The sequence below is a fragment of the Cyprinus carpio genome, chromosome B21 (assembly GCF_018340385.1).
Source record: "Cyprinus carpio isolate SPL01 chromosome B21, ASM1834038v1, whole genome shotgun sequence".
NCBI classification, from domain to species: Eukaryota; Metazoa; Chordata; class Actinopteri; order Cypriniformes; family Cyprinidae; genus Cyprinus; species Cyprinus carpio.
In genome coordinates, this window is record NC_056617.1 from 3,583,280 (window position 1) to 3,597,943 (window position 14,664).

At 36.2% G+C, this 14,664-nt stretch overlaps 1 protein-coding gene across 4 annotated transcripts in view; it reads right to left on the reverse strand.

Annotated features, from left to right (window-relative positions):
- The window catches only part of LOC109083188 (bromodomain-containing protein 4), a 55,927-nt gene extending 49,390 nt beyond the window's left edge, over window positions 1–6,537 (reverse strand). For 2 of the 4 annotated variants that reach the window (XM_042747824.1, XM_042747821.1), the window contains exons 1-2: window positions 6,025–6,535; window positions 3,702–4,402 (exon numbers count right to left, since the gene is read on the reverse strand). In XM_042747824.1, the coding sequence (XP_042603758.1) occupies window positions 3,702–3,923 (222 nt within the window). In that variant the 5' untranslated portion in view covers window positions 3,924–4,402; window positions 6,025–6,535. The other 2 variants (XM_042747823.1, XM_042747822.1) reach the window with 2 other exon arrangements.
- Window positions 6,538–14,664: the final 8,127 nt, after the last annotated feature.

Here is a 14,664-nt window from a genome sequence, read left to right on the forward strand (position 1 = left end):
TTAGCTTTTTCAGTCTTGGTTTAAATAAGAATCAGTATCTAAGAGTATCTTTGCATGCAACAATATTCAAACAAATCCATCTAGGGGGATTTAAAGGGATAGTTCCACAAAAAAAGGATAATTCAGTAATGATTTGCCTAGGATAAACCACAAAAGCAGATAATTTGCATAATGTTCACATTGTTTTTTGGGAGGGGGGGGGCATTGAAAGTAAGTAGTAACAAACACTGGTAAGCTTAAAAAAAATGACCAAAAATCACCATAAAAGTAGTGATGCATACAATTTGAGCAAAATATTCCAAGTCAGGCAAGGCATTAGGATGAGTAAATGAAGGCAGAATTGTGATTTTTATTTTATTTTTTCACCCTCATGTCGTTTCTAACCCGTAAGACCTCCGTTCATCTTCGGAACTCAGTTTAAGATATTTTAGATTTAGTCCGAGAGCTTTCTGAGCCTCCATTGAAAATGTATGTACGATATACTGTCCATGTCCAGAAAGGTAATAAAAACATCATCAAAGTAGTCCATGTGACATCAGAGGGTCAGTTAGAATTTGTTGAAGCATTGAAAATACATTTTGGTCCAAAAATAACAAAAATTACGACTTTATTCAGCATTGTCTTCTCTTCCGGGTCTGTTGTGAGTGCGTTCAAAACACTGCAGTGACGCCGCTGACGTACGACGCTGTTTAAGATAATCTAATATCTAAAATAATCTAAAATATCTTAAACTGTGTTCCGAAGATGAACGGAGGTCTTATGGGTTTGGAATGACATGAGGGTGAGTCATTAATGACATAATTTTATGTAAATTTTTTGGGTGAACTAACCCTTTAAACCAGAACTAATACCCAAATTTTCGCAAACACGATTTAAAGGAAAAGTTCACCTAAAACTGATAATTCTGTAAATGTTTTGCAGAATGTTCACTTCACACTGTTCTTTTCCATAGTCATATATATAATCTGAATGCCATATTCCATGTCAAGTCTAAGTAAACCATGACAGAATTGTGATTTTTGGGTAAACCATCCCTTTAAGTTGTGTTTGTGTAAATGTGTGTGAGAGTGAGAGCGAGTAAGAGAAATGGGTCTCCTTTAGCCTTACATTAAACAGATCGTTAACTGTTAAGTGTGTGAGAGCTGTGTCCATTTCCGGCTCCTTTGCGAGACCAATAACCGTATGTGTGTTTTCCTGCATCAGTCCCATCAGCAGCTTCATCATAGTGAAAAGGCACAATCATAGTGAACAAAGTATGTGCACGACATTGCAGTGTCTGGATAATTTAATCAGGGTTGTATTACCTCTTTTCCCCTGACACTAATATTTATTTATGCTCTTGTTCTCTTCAGCCTGCACAACCTTTTGCTTGTTTTTTTCTTCTGCAAAGTCAAGCATCACTGTAACTATTGATCTTACTGAATTTTAAGAATTAAGCTAAAGTGTTAAACAGGTGACAAAATAACACAGACTTACTTTGAAGGATGGACCCAAGCCATATCTATATGTATACATATAAATAATTTTAGTATCATTAAAACACGGTTTTAAATTGTTTTATTTTTTAAATTAATTTAACAAATAAATAATTAAAAAAAAAAAATTAATAACATTTTACTTGTAAACCTTTTATATTTTCAGTTTTTTTATTGTAATTTTGTTGTTTTTTGTCATTTTTATGTATATACTGGTAGATTTAATTCTTTATTATTTCTTTTTTAGTTGTTACATCAATTTAAACTAAATGTTAATGAGAATTCATTCTATTTCAAGCAATTTTTTGTTTTAGTTAACTATAATAACTCTGCATCAGACACAAAGAAACCACCTAGCAACACCTTAGAAACCATCCACAACATCCTAAAGGTGCGGTCCCATTTACAGCTGCACAACATTTGCACAGGAAAGCACCAATCACACTTTCTTTACTAACAGAGTTCACTGACTAATGGCATATCTTTTGATTCTGTATGTTGTCCTCACAAATCTCACTTAATAAAACCCATAGTGCACTGCGTGACCTCCTTGCCCTTGAGAATAACCTGCTGACCCTTGCTATAAGCAAAGTGAAATTCGACATCCTCCCTGTCCTCTGTTCCTGTGAGTATGACTCTGCCAACAAACTCACGTGGGTAAACAACACCTCGGCCTTCTGCACTTTACGCCTGCTGACCTCAGCTGCATTTTTTCTGCTGTGGTCAGTGACCTGCCCGGCACATCCTGCTCAAATTAACGCTGCTTCAAGACCTCCGCCCCCATAATGGGCGCAGTTTGGCACCATTCTACGAGCCCTGCTTAGTTTGCACTGGCCAATGGCTAGTGGTCAAAAAATTAATCAAGGAACAATCTGGAAACATCTGCCTGAGATCTGTCCTATCCAGGTACTAATTGACACTTTGTAAATTCTATAAAATTTGTATAATTAGATAGTCAAGCCCACTTTTGTGCAATAATCATTATATTTTATTAGGTTTATTTTATAAAACAGATGCAAGATGCAAACTCAATGCATCAGTTAATTAACGAAATAAACAAGTGCAACTGGTAAACAATAATCTTAAAGAATAGTTCACTGGATGAAGCAATATTATGGATCATGGACTCGTAATTTAGCCAGAAGCAACAGTTTGGAGTTAAAAACATCTTAATGATAGATTTGTTTCTTACAAACAAGCAGCTTTTGGCTTTTCAAGATGTTAACTGATGGACTGGAGTGGTGTGGATTACTTGTGGATTATTGTGATAGTTTTATCAGCTGTTTGGACTCTCATTCTGACGGCACCCATTCACTGCAGAGCATCCATTGCTGAGCAAGTGATGAGATGCTACATTTTTCAAATCTCTTCTCATGAACAAACAAACACATCTACATCTTGGATGACCTGTGGGTCAGTAAACTGTCAGCAAATTTTCATTTTTGGTGACTAAAACTATTCCTTTAATATGATGAGCTCACACTCACCAGCTTATAGGCAAATGAGTTACAGCTACTGGGAAAACGTTACATCACTTAATTGTATTTTTCAGGCTAATGAGCAGAAAAAAAGGATGCAGGAAGAAAACTATCAGTCAAGTCTGCTGACCATGTGATACATCTTTAAACTTCTGGTTGTGAGAAACAGGAATTAGCATGCTGTATATTTTTATCACACCCTACCTCCCCATTTCACATATTGATTTTCCTGAATAGTATGCAAGATTGGAAGTAATATGTCCCCCGATCATACAGTAGCATGTTGACAAAAGCAGGCCAAAGTTGCCCGGATGGATGTACTATTTCTGGTGGATTTTCAAAGTGGGTACTTGATACGTTTTTGGAGTTAATATTGATTTTAACTCTTTAATATATTTTACAGAGCCTGTGGTTTGATTTCTCAGAACACCTGCATTCATATGTTTGGGTTGGTGATATTTTTAATGTTTTTGAAAGTCTCTTCTGCTCACCTAGGCTGCATTTATTTGATCAAAAATACAGTAAAAACTGTAATATTTTGACATATTATTACAATTTCAAATATATTTGAATATATTTTATAAAGTAATTTTTTCCTGTGATTAAAGCTGAATTTTCAGCATCATTACTCCAGTCTTCAGTGTCACATGATCTTCAGAAATCATTCTAATATGCTGATTTGCTGCTCAACAAACATTTTTATTATCATCAATGTTGAGAAAAGTAGTAATTCTTCTAGAGGACTCACCAGAGTGCAGAATCTCTCTGGTGGGTTCCCGCAGGTGACGCCTGGTGGCTCGACGTGGATGCGCATGTACTCCTTCATGGCCTGGGCTTTGGGTTGGCACGCATAATGCTCCCACACGGCACCTTCGTCCGTGCTCACGAGAGACTTGCACAGGTCGTACTGGCCTCTTGCTCTCGCCAGCACATGCACCAGCAGGTAGAGGAGTCCCACGCATGCACGCATGGCAGGCGTGCGAATAAGAGGGGATTTCCGAGGGTCCGGAGAAACAGGAAAGGGACCACCGTGGGTTCAGAGGTGGGACGTGTTAACATGGAACAGCAGCGCCGGTGGTCAGGTTAAAACATCCCATAACTTTGCCACAGTCATTACTCCAAAAGAAAAAATTCAGATATATAGAAAAAGAAAATGTGCATAAAAGTGTTTTGTTGTTATGAGGTTAAGGGGAATTCTTGTAAAGCAAGTTTATTGTTTTGTGTATTGACTTCTGTCTTACTTCTTTGTGCCTGGACACTGTCCTGATATGTTGGGTCAAAGGTGCTGATGCTTCTAATTGGACCTACATCCATAGCAGCTCCTGGACTGCGTCACCGCAGAGCATATTTATTTCCCGAAGGTCACATGAAGTGGGTTTCCCCTTTTCCAAGCTCAGAAATGTCTGCCTGGTTGCATCCTTCACTCTTTAGTGGCTGCTGTCCATGGTCCTGAAAGCAAACACCACACATTTCAGTGTTTAACTTCACTGCTCATTTGTACACAAGCTCTTGATGTCAGCCTGTTTTTTTCAAGCGACACTTTCTGCGGATGGTCTAATTTGCCAAACCCCCCCTAAACAGACGTTGGATGTCATCCTGTGAACCGCCACCATTCCGGACAGATGGCTGATCTCGCATATAACACGAGTCTGGAATGAGGAACATGCATGGTACATGCACACACACACTTCACGGACAGAAATTATATAAGACAGGACTTCAAGGAAGAGAAGCAAAGGGGATGTGCGACATATCACATCCAGATATTACCATGCAGAGATTGTAAGTTAAATATTGCACGGTATAGTTTCATGAATGAAACACATTTAATTTCCATTGGGAAATGTGAGGAGGGAGAAATGACCTCACATGTGCAGATACGCGTATAGCGATGACATCCATTTCTAAGGTTGCAAATGCAATGCATGCCTGTAAAAATCAGGTAAAGTAACCATGTGCTTCACATGGTAGGACATGCTTTTATTCAAGTCAAAAATAGACTGAATCAACCTGTTCACATTACAGCATTTTTAAATCAGATCAGGTATCTTTAGATAAGAAATTACATTTGCGTGTCATTTTACAGTAGCTTAAACAAAGCAATTTTTTTCAACTCTTTATTGCATACACTTCTATCGTAAGATCTTTAAATGTTTAACAAATAAAAAGTATGAACTGCAATATAATTTATGGGGAAATGGCCGCTTTAAGAATTCCCTGCACAATGCATAACATTTAGGTGTCGTTTAAAAAGTTTTTTGTTATCTTTCATGGACATTTAATGTTGAGTAGACGGTGTTTTAGATGTATTTTAGTGTATTTCTTTGGCTTTGAGAGGCCAGTTACGACGAACTTTAAGTCATTTAGTAGTTAGCAGGTTGGTAAATGTATATTATATAAGTTAATGACATGCATTTTCGACTTATAATATTCAATCTTACCGTAACCATTGTAATATCGTCAACATGGCAACCGCAACAACCAGTTTTTACATCAAATTTAATTAAATTAACTAGTCTACATAATGCCTAAATTGCATTCCCGATATGTTTAACTCTTCCTTCAACACCAATCTGTTCGTATTGAGAGGTTAATACAGTATAGAAAAGTAATTAAAACGGTTTAATATTACATTTTCGTTCAGCCTCACGTAAAAAACGTACAAGTTCCACTCGCTGACAGAACATCCTCCTCCGTACTGTACTGTAAAACATCTCAAACAAGCATCGATGTTCCTCACACACACCCTGGAGGCAATCCAGCATCCGTACCGTCACAAAAACCGTGACTAAAGTTAAAAACTGTGGTAGTTTAGCGTCAGAAAACAGTTTGAAATCGGTCTTCCCTCTGCAGAGCGAGCGAAAACGCACGGGGTGTGTCGCACGCGCGTCCTGCCACTAAAGATGAGGAACTGCGATAAAACACACTCTCGCGGTTAACGGTAAGAGGGCTGATTTTGCCTTTGAACCCGAGCAGAAACAACTTTTTGGCGTTACAAACATGAATCAAAAGTGAGACGCCTTGACAGGCTCGTTTCATCCGGGTCGCTGAAGTAGTTGAGATGGACTCACCGCGCGCTCGACTTGGGTCCGTGTGGAAACGGCATCGCCTCCCGCAGCAAGATGCGGTTCTTCCCTGTTTGTTTTTTTTATCTTTATCTCTCCCTGCCGGAGAGTTTCTTAATGCACACTCCGTCGGTTTGTCAGGGGAGGACGGTGCCCTACTTCTCCAGGAGATGCTGGATGCAGGGTGCGTGTGTATGTGTGAAGTACTCAAAAGTGAGAATATGGACTTGTAGTGCGTGTGCTGTCTACTTTACTGGATCAGATTTGCCCTGTGTGTTCAAGGGCAGAAAGCTTCATGGCAAATCTCCCTCCCCTCTCTATCTCCCTCTCCCTCCCTCTCTCTCTAATCCATTTAACCATCACTCTCAATCACTATCTGCTGGTTTGAGTCAGGCTGGCCCGGCTGTTCTACTGTCTTCTTGTTCTTGAAGGGATGAAACTGAGCCGTCCCACTCTCGAGGCACCTGGGAATCCACATTTTTATGCTCTCCAGACCTCCCTGATTGGGGGAAGCCTCTGACTGGTCGCTTTCTTCCTCTTTTATTGAATGGGTTCTCTCAGTTTCCTCGGACTTTCATTCAGAGATGCTGATAGAGCAACTCTCGGTGCAGTATTTGCTGTTCAATGCTCAGGGTTGGTAGGTTACAGCAATAACTTTTTTAGAAAACTTCAAAGAAGCACAAGATCCCATAACAGCCGAATGGTTCTTGATGTCTAATGGGTTGCCAAAAAAAAAAAAAAAACATTGAAGAAAATGTTTTTAAAGTATTGATCGCTTTTGCAGTCTGAGAGTTTGAATTTATATTTTCAGTACGGTTCCTCAAAAAGTACACTTTCAAATGCATTGACATTAGAAACATGCCTAATGTCATTGCATTCATTTAAAAAAAAAACAGTAATAGTCAATATAAGTGGTTTTTGTTCATTTATTTATTTTAAAGATAGCAGATGTACACTTTCCAAGAAACATAAAACATTTTGGGGGTTTTAAATGATAAACGGTATGTATTATGTTGCATAGAAAAAATTGACAGGTTGGGTTTGTTTGTTAGTTAATGTCATGTACTACACCTGTGGTTCTTCTCCATGTGTGGACTGACTAAAAACCACCAAAACAACAGTTGAATGCAAAACATTGAGCAAAAACAATGACATAGTTGAAGTTAGTGGGGGGGGGCGGTCATCCTGCAGCATTTGAGACACACATACAGACACTTTGATTTTTTTTTTATTTATGCAAAGAATCTGGCTTAAGTGTCCAAAAATATTTTGGGACCACTGTGTGTTCTAATATGTGAATATAGTACGACAGAATTTCCATTAGGGCCAACAGGTCGACTGATTTACATCAGTTCTCTGTATACTAGCGTTAATGCAAAGACTTAAATTAATGGTTAAATTAGTGTCTTCATAGAAGACACATCAGCCAGGCCAGATTGAGTCAAACCCACAGACAGTGATGAATTGTGATGGTTATTTATTTCCATGGTATTCAGTCAAAAATTGTATAAAGATTCTCATTTATGCACCTGGATGTTTGTTTTTATCATTAATCCCGTTATTCTCAGTGATTCTCATTATATCATAAAAATACTGAAATACTAAGCTTTATTATTATTATTATTATTATTATTATGTATTTCTACTTTTATTGAATTGGAATAATTTATAAAATAAATATATAGTTTTTTTTATTAAATTAGCATAAATTAAATATATAAATACTAATACTGATTATATTATTATTTTGTTTCTATGCATTAAGTGATTAAGTGTGTCACGGAAGTACTTAATGGTCGTGTACAAATTCTTAATGATCCTAAAATACTTAATGGTCCTAAAAGTACTAAAAATCCTAAAGTACTTAATGGTCATGTAAAAATTCTTAATGATCCTAAAATAAGCTCATTTTTTAATGCAAATTATAATTCCATATTCTTACTTTAGATTTTTTTGGTTGAAATTTGACCCGGACATGTTCTTGGACAGGTTTTTGTGAGAATTACCCTTGGATTTCTCAGAGCAGAATTCTTTATAGAAATTGATATGTGATACTTTTATTCCTTTTATGTGAATTTATAAAGTATGTGTGATGTTAAAGAGAGCAGAACAGAGAGAGAGAGAGAGAGTTGGCGTGATTCTGTGCTCTGGACAGTTTGCGTTGACAGGAGTGCGGATCAGATCGATAGTTTGTCCTTGCTGCGTCTCAACGGAAAGATTTCCGCATCTCTCTCTCTCTCTCTCTTTTGCTCTTGCTCTCTCAGAGCTGACTTGACATTCCTCCTCTTGACACACACCCTGCCTCTCTGTTACCTCTAAAAAAGCTAGTTATAAAAATTTAACTGTACATTAAAAGCCATTAATGGCTCTAAAAGTGAAAGCGATGTGATTTATAAATGATTCCAATGAATCCCCATCTGAATAGTGTGACCCGAAGTGCGCAAACAGGATTATCCATCTTCAATTAAACGGGAAAATGGAAACTCCCTTATCCCTTCTCTCTCATGACGTCACAGTCTGCCGAACTTTGCTCGGGTTGAGCGTCTGTTTGGCACGTCTGCTGCATGAATCAGAGGAAGTGCGTAATCCACTGGCACCTGTCACAATGTTGACATATCATGTCTTAATAAGCCATAGATTAGCAATTGTAATCAGTGAAGGCAGGCAAGAGCTTTTGAAACTTCCTAACCCGTGACGTACTTATAGGTCATGAACTGCTTGTGACCTAAAAACGAGAAACTGAACCAATGATGACAAGCGGCATGCTGATGGTTGAGTTGGGTGGATATGCATTGTCTAATAAAGCAATGTTCTTTAAAAAGAAATTGGGAAAACACAGCTTTGACATTCTGCATCCCCTTTTGTGCTTCACAGGAGGATAAACGCCATGTGCTTCTGGAACGGCATCAGGGTGAGTAAATGATGACAGGTTTTTTGGATGAACTGTGTCTTTAAAAGTTTGGAAGCCTCAAAAAGAGAATGAAAAGAAGAAAATCCTCCCCTGCTTTGGCGCCTGTGTGTGTTGAGCGTAGGAAGCTTCAGAAGTCATTTACACATGCACCGTTCAGGCTGATGCCGCCTGATTCAGACCGTACGGTTGGCGTCATTCACACGCCCTCAAAGCACTCATCCACTCGACCAAAAAAATAAAAACACCACACACCAGGCTAATTCATACATTCATGAGTTTAGTAGGAAATGGCACTTTAGTCATGCCGTTGTGATCATTTTGGTGCAAACGTTCACAGTTTTTGCCATGAATAAACATCCTCATCATATATGAGAGGCCTGTATTTAGACTGACCTAGAGTAGAGTCAGTATATTTAAAGAGTTTGTGGAGATGAGACAAAACCTTGTCTCAAACTTAAGAAAACAGCCTTGCAAGTATGCTTTTATTTATAAGTGCTGGGTGGTTGTTAGGTGGTTGCTAAGGACTTATGCATGATTTAGAGAAACAGAGAGAGCAATAGACAGACTAATATACTGATGGATGGATATACACTTAAAAATAAAGTTGCTTAAAAGGTTCTTCACAGCAATGCCGTAGAAGAACCATTCAGTCAGAGGTTCTTTTAAAGAACCATTTCTTTCTTACCTTTTTATAATCTGAAGAACCTTCTTTCGCTACAAAGAACCTTTTGTGAAACAGAAAGGTTCTTCATATTTTTAAATGTGATTATTAATTACGATTATCACAATTTACATTGAATGTTGTTTTGAATAATGTTTACTAAAACTAAAATTAAAACAGTGAGTAAGTAAGTGGATTTTTATTTATTTATTGTTTTTGTAATTGCGCCTTTGAATGATTAATTGCGACATAGGCACCGATCCCATGGGTACTTCAGAGCTCGAGCACCCATGGAAAACGCAAGATATGCGCCATTCATTTAAACCAAGTTATAGTTTAGTGTGTGCATAATATTTCTTATAGAAGCTGTCGATATGCTTTATGCTAATTTCTTGTGATTAAGCTCCACTTTTGTAACTGAAGGATGGGAGAAATATTAATAATTTGTTAGATTTTAACTAATTGTTAAGTAAGAATGTTAAAATGTTTGAAGTTATTATTCATGTAGAGCTGAATTTTAAAAAGCATGCATTTCTAGCCAATAGTAATTTAAAGCTTAGTAGCTTTAACACAATACATTTCTTAGAAGCTGTCAAAAGGTTTTATTGTTGTGTCCGTATTGTGTCCTTGTTTGTAATTTGTTTCTTGTGTCCGTTTTTGTACTAAAGTTCTGGAGCAATATAATTATTCATCCTATTTTAGCGAATTGTTAAGGGAGAATATTATGTTTAAGTCATTATTACTTCATGTAAAGATAAATTTAAAAATGAAAATTTGTATGTTTCTAACTAAACCATAGGTGAACATGCTGAGCGTTGAACATGCCGCCGGTTGAAGATGTCAGTGTAGGCTGTGTGAATTTATTGTGTCTATAGCTCCGTTTCCATAACTGAAGAACTGAAAATAAATAAAAGGCGTAAATTTATCATGTCATTCCTAAGTGAACACGTGTGCCATATTAACAGAAGCTGTCAAGTTAGGCTAATTGTAATCACAATTAGAAATTTGTTTAATTGTGCAGCCCAGATAGATATATAGATAGACAGATAGACAGATAGATAGATAGATAGATAGATAGATAGATAGATAGATAGATAGATAGATAGATAGATAGATAGATAGATAGATAGATAGATAGATAGATAGATAGATTTGCAGGTTTGAATGTATTTGTTAGCTGGACTAAAATACGTATTTCTTCAATCAATTGAATTCAGCTTTGCTTAAATGCAGAGAGTGAAAGCTGATGATTAATGTGGAAAGTTTGGCTGTGTGTGTGTGTGTGTGTGTGTGGCCTGCTTGGCAGACCTTCATGAAGGTATACCCTTCACAAACACACCCCACTGTGGCCTGACTCTGTTCGTCTCTCACTCACACACACGCATTAGAAGATTGACAAAAAGCGCGAGATCAGACTCCAATGCAGCAGGACTAAAATGCCGGATAGAAATCAGTATTTTATGCAGGTAAGAGTCTTGGGCTTTAGTGCGTGACCTGCAATGTCTTGCCTGAACTTCTGGGACTCCCAACTCAACTAAAGCGTAATACACACACACACACACACACACACACACACACAATCGAGATGCACGCATGCTCCTTTGTTCAGGACTGTAGATGTAGATTTGCAGATAAAGTGTTGACTCAGGATTGACACAGCATTATACAAACATCTCATCATTGAAATTCTGGCCTCATACTGCAACGTGTAGTGTATGTTTGTGCAAGAGAACAAGAAAGAGATTTGACTTTTTCTAAAGAAAATGTGAGTGGTGCATCCTAGCTACAATGCTGGGATGTTGTTGGTGACTGCCAGTGCATTGCATTTGCTGTAATGTTCTGGATGGGACAAGACCATATAGCAAAAACAGTTTAATACTTAGGTTTAAGGCTTGTCTAAATCAAACCTGGAGCTTTTTATAAATTGCTGTCAAAATTTTTATCAGAAAAATCACAATTAGATTATTTTCCCCTAATCATGCAGCCATAGTCTATTTATTTTCATTTTGACCAAAATTTGTTTCTGCTCAACCATTTGAAACACAGCCACCATTCAAATAGCAGTAAGAAGTAATAAAGAAAGTAATAAAGAGGCTTATTTCTGTTTAAATCTTAAAGAGCGCTATTGAGGTCAGTGTTGTTACATCAGTTCATTTTAGCATGGTTTAGTCTACAAGGACAACTCCATCAAACCAACCATCCTCTATTTTGAAACATAATAACTCTGTTTTCAAATTCTCATGTCAATATTTATGAGGCGTGATGGAGCTCTGCTAATATCCTTACTGAGTGTTTTGTCTCGTTTTAATGGGATGTCAGGATTTGCTCCTGACCCGTGTGAACTCAAGAGACTTCTAATGGTCAGTACTGAAATATGAGCTGTTTTGTCCATGATTTGACATCTTTATTGAGGTTGTTATCATAGAGGCTGAAGAATGGATGTTCGGGTAAGCAAAGTTCAGCAAACACAGGCAGTCTAACTCAGGATGTGTCATAGACATCTTTATTTTTCTACAATTTTGTAACCCTCCTGCTATAAGAAAACCTTTTTGTAAATTTGTAGAAAGTATCTTATTATAGTTATTACATTCCATTGAAATAAAACCATAAAATATTTTTGTTACTTGAAATAAAAAATGTTAACTGAAATAAAAAAAAAAATGATATTTTCTTTCAGATTTTTTTTTCTCATTTCATTTACTTTAACTTTATGTACTAAAAAAAAACTAAAACTGAAATAAAAAAATTTGAAATAACTATGTAGACATAAAAACAACAACAAAAACTTTAAAAAATGACATTAAAATAACTAAACCTTTAACTAAAATGAAAGTGGAAAATTCACTAAAACTAATTCAAAATAGTAAATAAAAATGTAATACTATCTCAATTATACTAAATAGCACTGGTAAATTATAATAAATTATTAAATGTTAATTATGCATGACAAATTTTGGTTATTTTTAAGATTTGAAAGAAATTATAACTTACATTTTAGTCTGTTTACACACATAATTATTGTGTTGCAGCAGAAGACTTAGACAATGCTGTCACACTTATATCATAGAACACATCAGAGAGAGCCGGGGAAGCACTGGCATCACCGTGGTTACCATGCTAAACAGACTTATAATTATGGGATGTATGGCCTTGGGGGGCTGCAAAGTAAAACTAATTTATTCACCACGGATACATTGTTCTTCTAAAGCAGACAGAGGGCAAAAGAGAGAGAGGAAGGCAAAAAATGGGGAAATGCCTAAAGAATAGGAGGCAGAGAAGAACAACTGTAACATATAAACTAGATCTTTGTGTATTAGATTAGAAATGATTATTATCATTATTTTATATAATAAAATGTACAGTAAGTCATGTTTAAGGCAAGACACCATAGACAGGGTGAAAATTTTACCTTTTTTTTTTTACATTTGAAATAGATGCCACCATACTTCAGTATTTGATTAATTACAGTTCATTAAGACAATTGTTTTGCATTGCAAGTTTCCTAATATTTATTTTTAAATAAGCATAAGAGAGCATTATGTAATTAATAATGAATTAATACGCATACATTTCCAGAACATAAATCTTAACATTGGATAAAACTAGTTTTTTTTTCTTTTTTATTACTATATAAATCAGAAACAGCCAGAAGAGAAAAATAAAACATTTTCACCATATAAAAACCTTCAGAATAGGAATAAAACTGTAAAGTTTGGTGAATGTAGGTGCTGCTGAAGTGGAGGAAAAAACTTTTAAAGATATGTATTATAATTGAAATCTACAGAGGCAAATAGACAATTTAATAAAATAAACACTTAAATGTGTATTTTGGATGTTTTCTTTCCACTAGTCTGAGAAAAATACATGTTATGAAAGCATAACAGCCCAAAATCTCAATGCCCAAAAACAATGATTTTGCATGTAGTGTCTTGTCTTAACAGTGTATATGCATTGCTATGAAGTTCCTCAGGTGTTCTGAGTGTTTTTTTGCATGTGGTTACCTAATGGTCCAAGTTAGTTAATTAACATGCAGTATTTAGATGTTTGTTCATTTTTCATGTCTGATCTCATCACAGATGACTTGGACATTGTACAGTCCATGAACAGTAAATGACCCAATACTCTCTTTAAACATCCAGTTCTTCCAGTCGGCTGAATTTGGCTGAGGGTAATCGCCATGATGACCTTGCATTTCACCAATCGATGCGAACATTTAGAGGTGCCTTTCAGAAACTCCAGTGTTTGTGAGTGTGTGTTTGAGCATGCATAAATGTGTGTTGTTGTGTTTAATTATGTGCATGTGTTTGCATTGTTTAAAGGGTCTTTGTATTTGTTTAGTTTATGTGTCTCTAGGGTTGTGTTTGAGCGTGTGCTGGTTTTTGCTTACTCAAAGAGATATAAATGGATCAGTGCTTGTCCTTGCATGATTGATCAGTGGACTTTTCCCCAGACCCTGACCATTTCTTTCTTTAACCAGAGATCCCCAACACACACGTTTCTTCAGAAAGATCTACTGTATACAGCATGTTTGTGTTATTAAGGAATCCTGCAGTAACGTACACTGATTCTAGATCACCAGTGTAGGATTGGTTTGAATTTATAATGTCAGTTGTGTCCTCCAATAAACAGCGGGTAATTCACAGAAAATGTTTTTTTTTATTGCTTTTGATCAATGGCAAATGTCTAGATATAAATTTACTCTTTTTGTGACAATGTAAATTAATTTTTAATTTAATTTAATTTAATTTAATTTAATTTAATTTAATTTAATTTAATTTAATTTAATTTAATTTAATAAAAATTTTCATTTATTTATTTGTGTGTGTGTGTGTGTGTGTGTGTGTGGCTTTGGGCCTTGTGCCTTAAAATCTGAACTGTTGATGATCTTGATAAATGATATATGACAACAGAAAGATTTTATTTGTTACACTGGTCATTTTGAAATATTTTTTTATGATGGAATAAGCTGTTCCTGTTGTCCCATTTTGTAAATGTTATTATTTCATCAGACACTATGACATCATCTGTAGGTGGAGCTTAAACTCATGAACTGTGGGGCGTCGCTCGTTAGGGT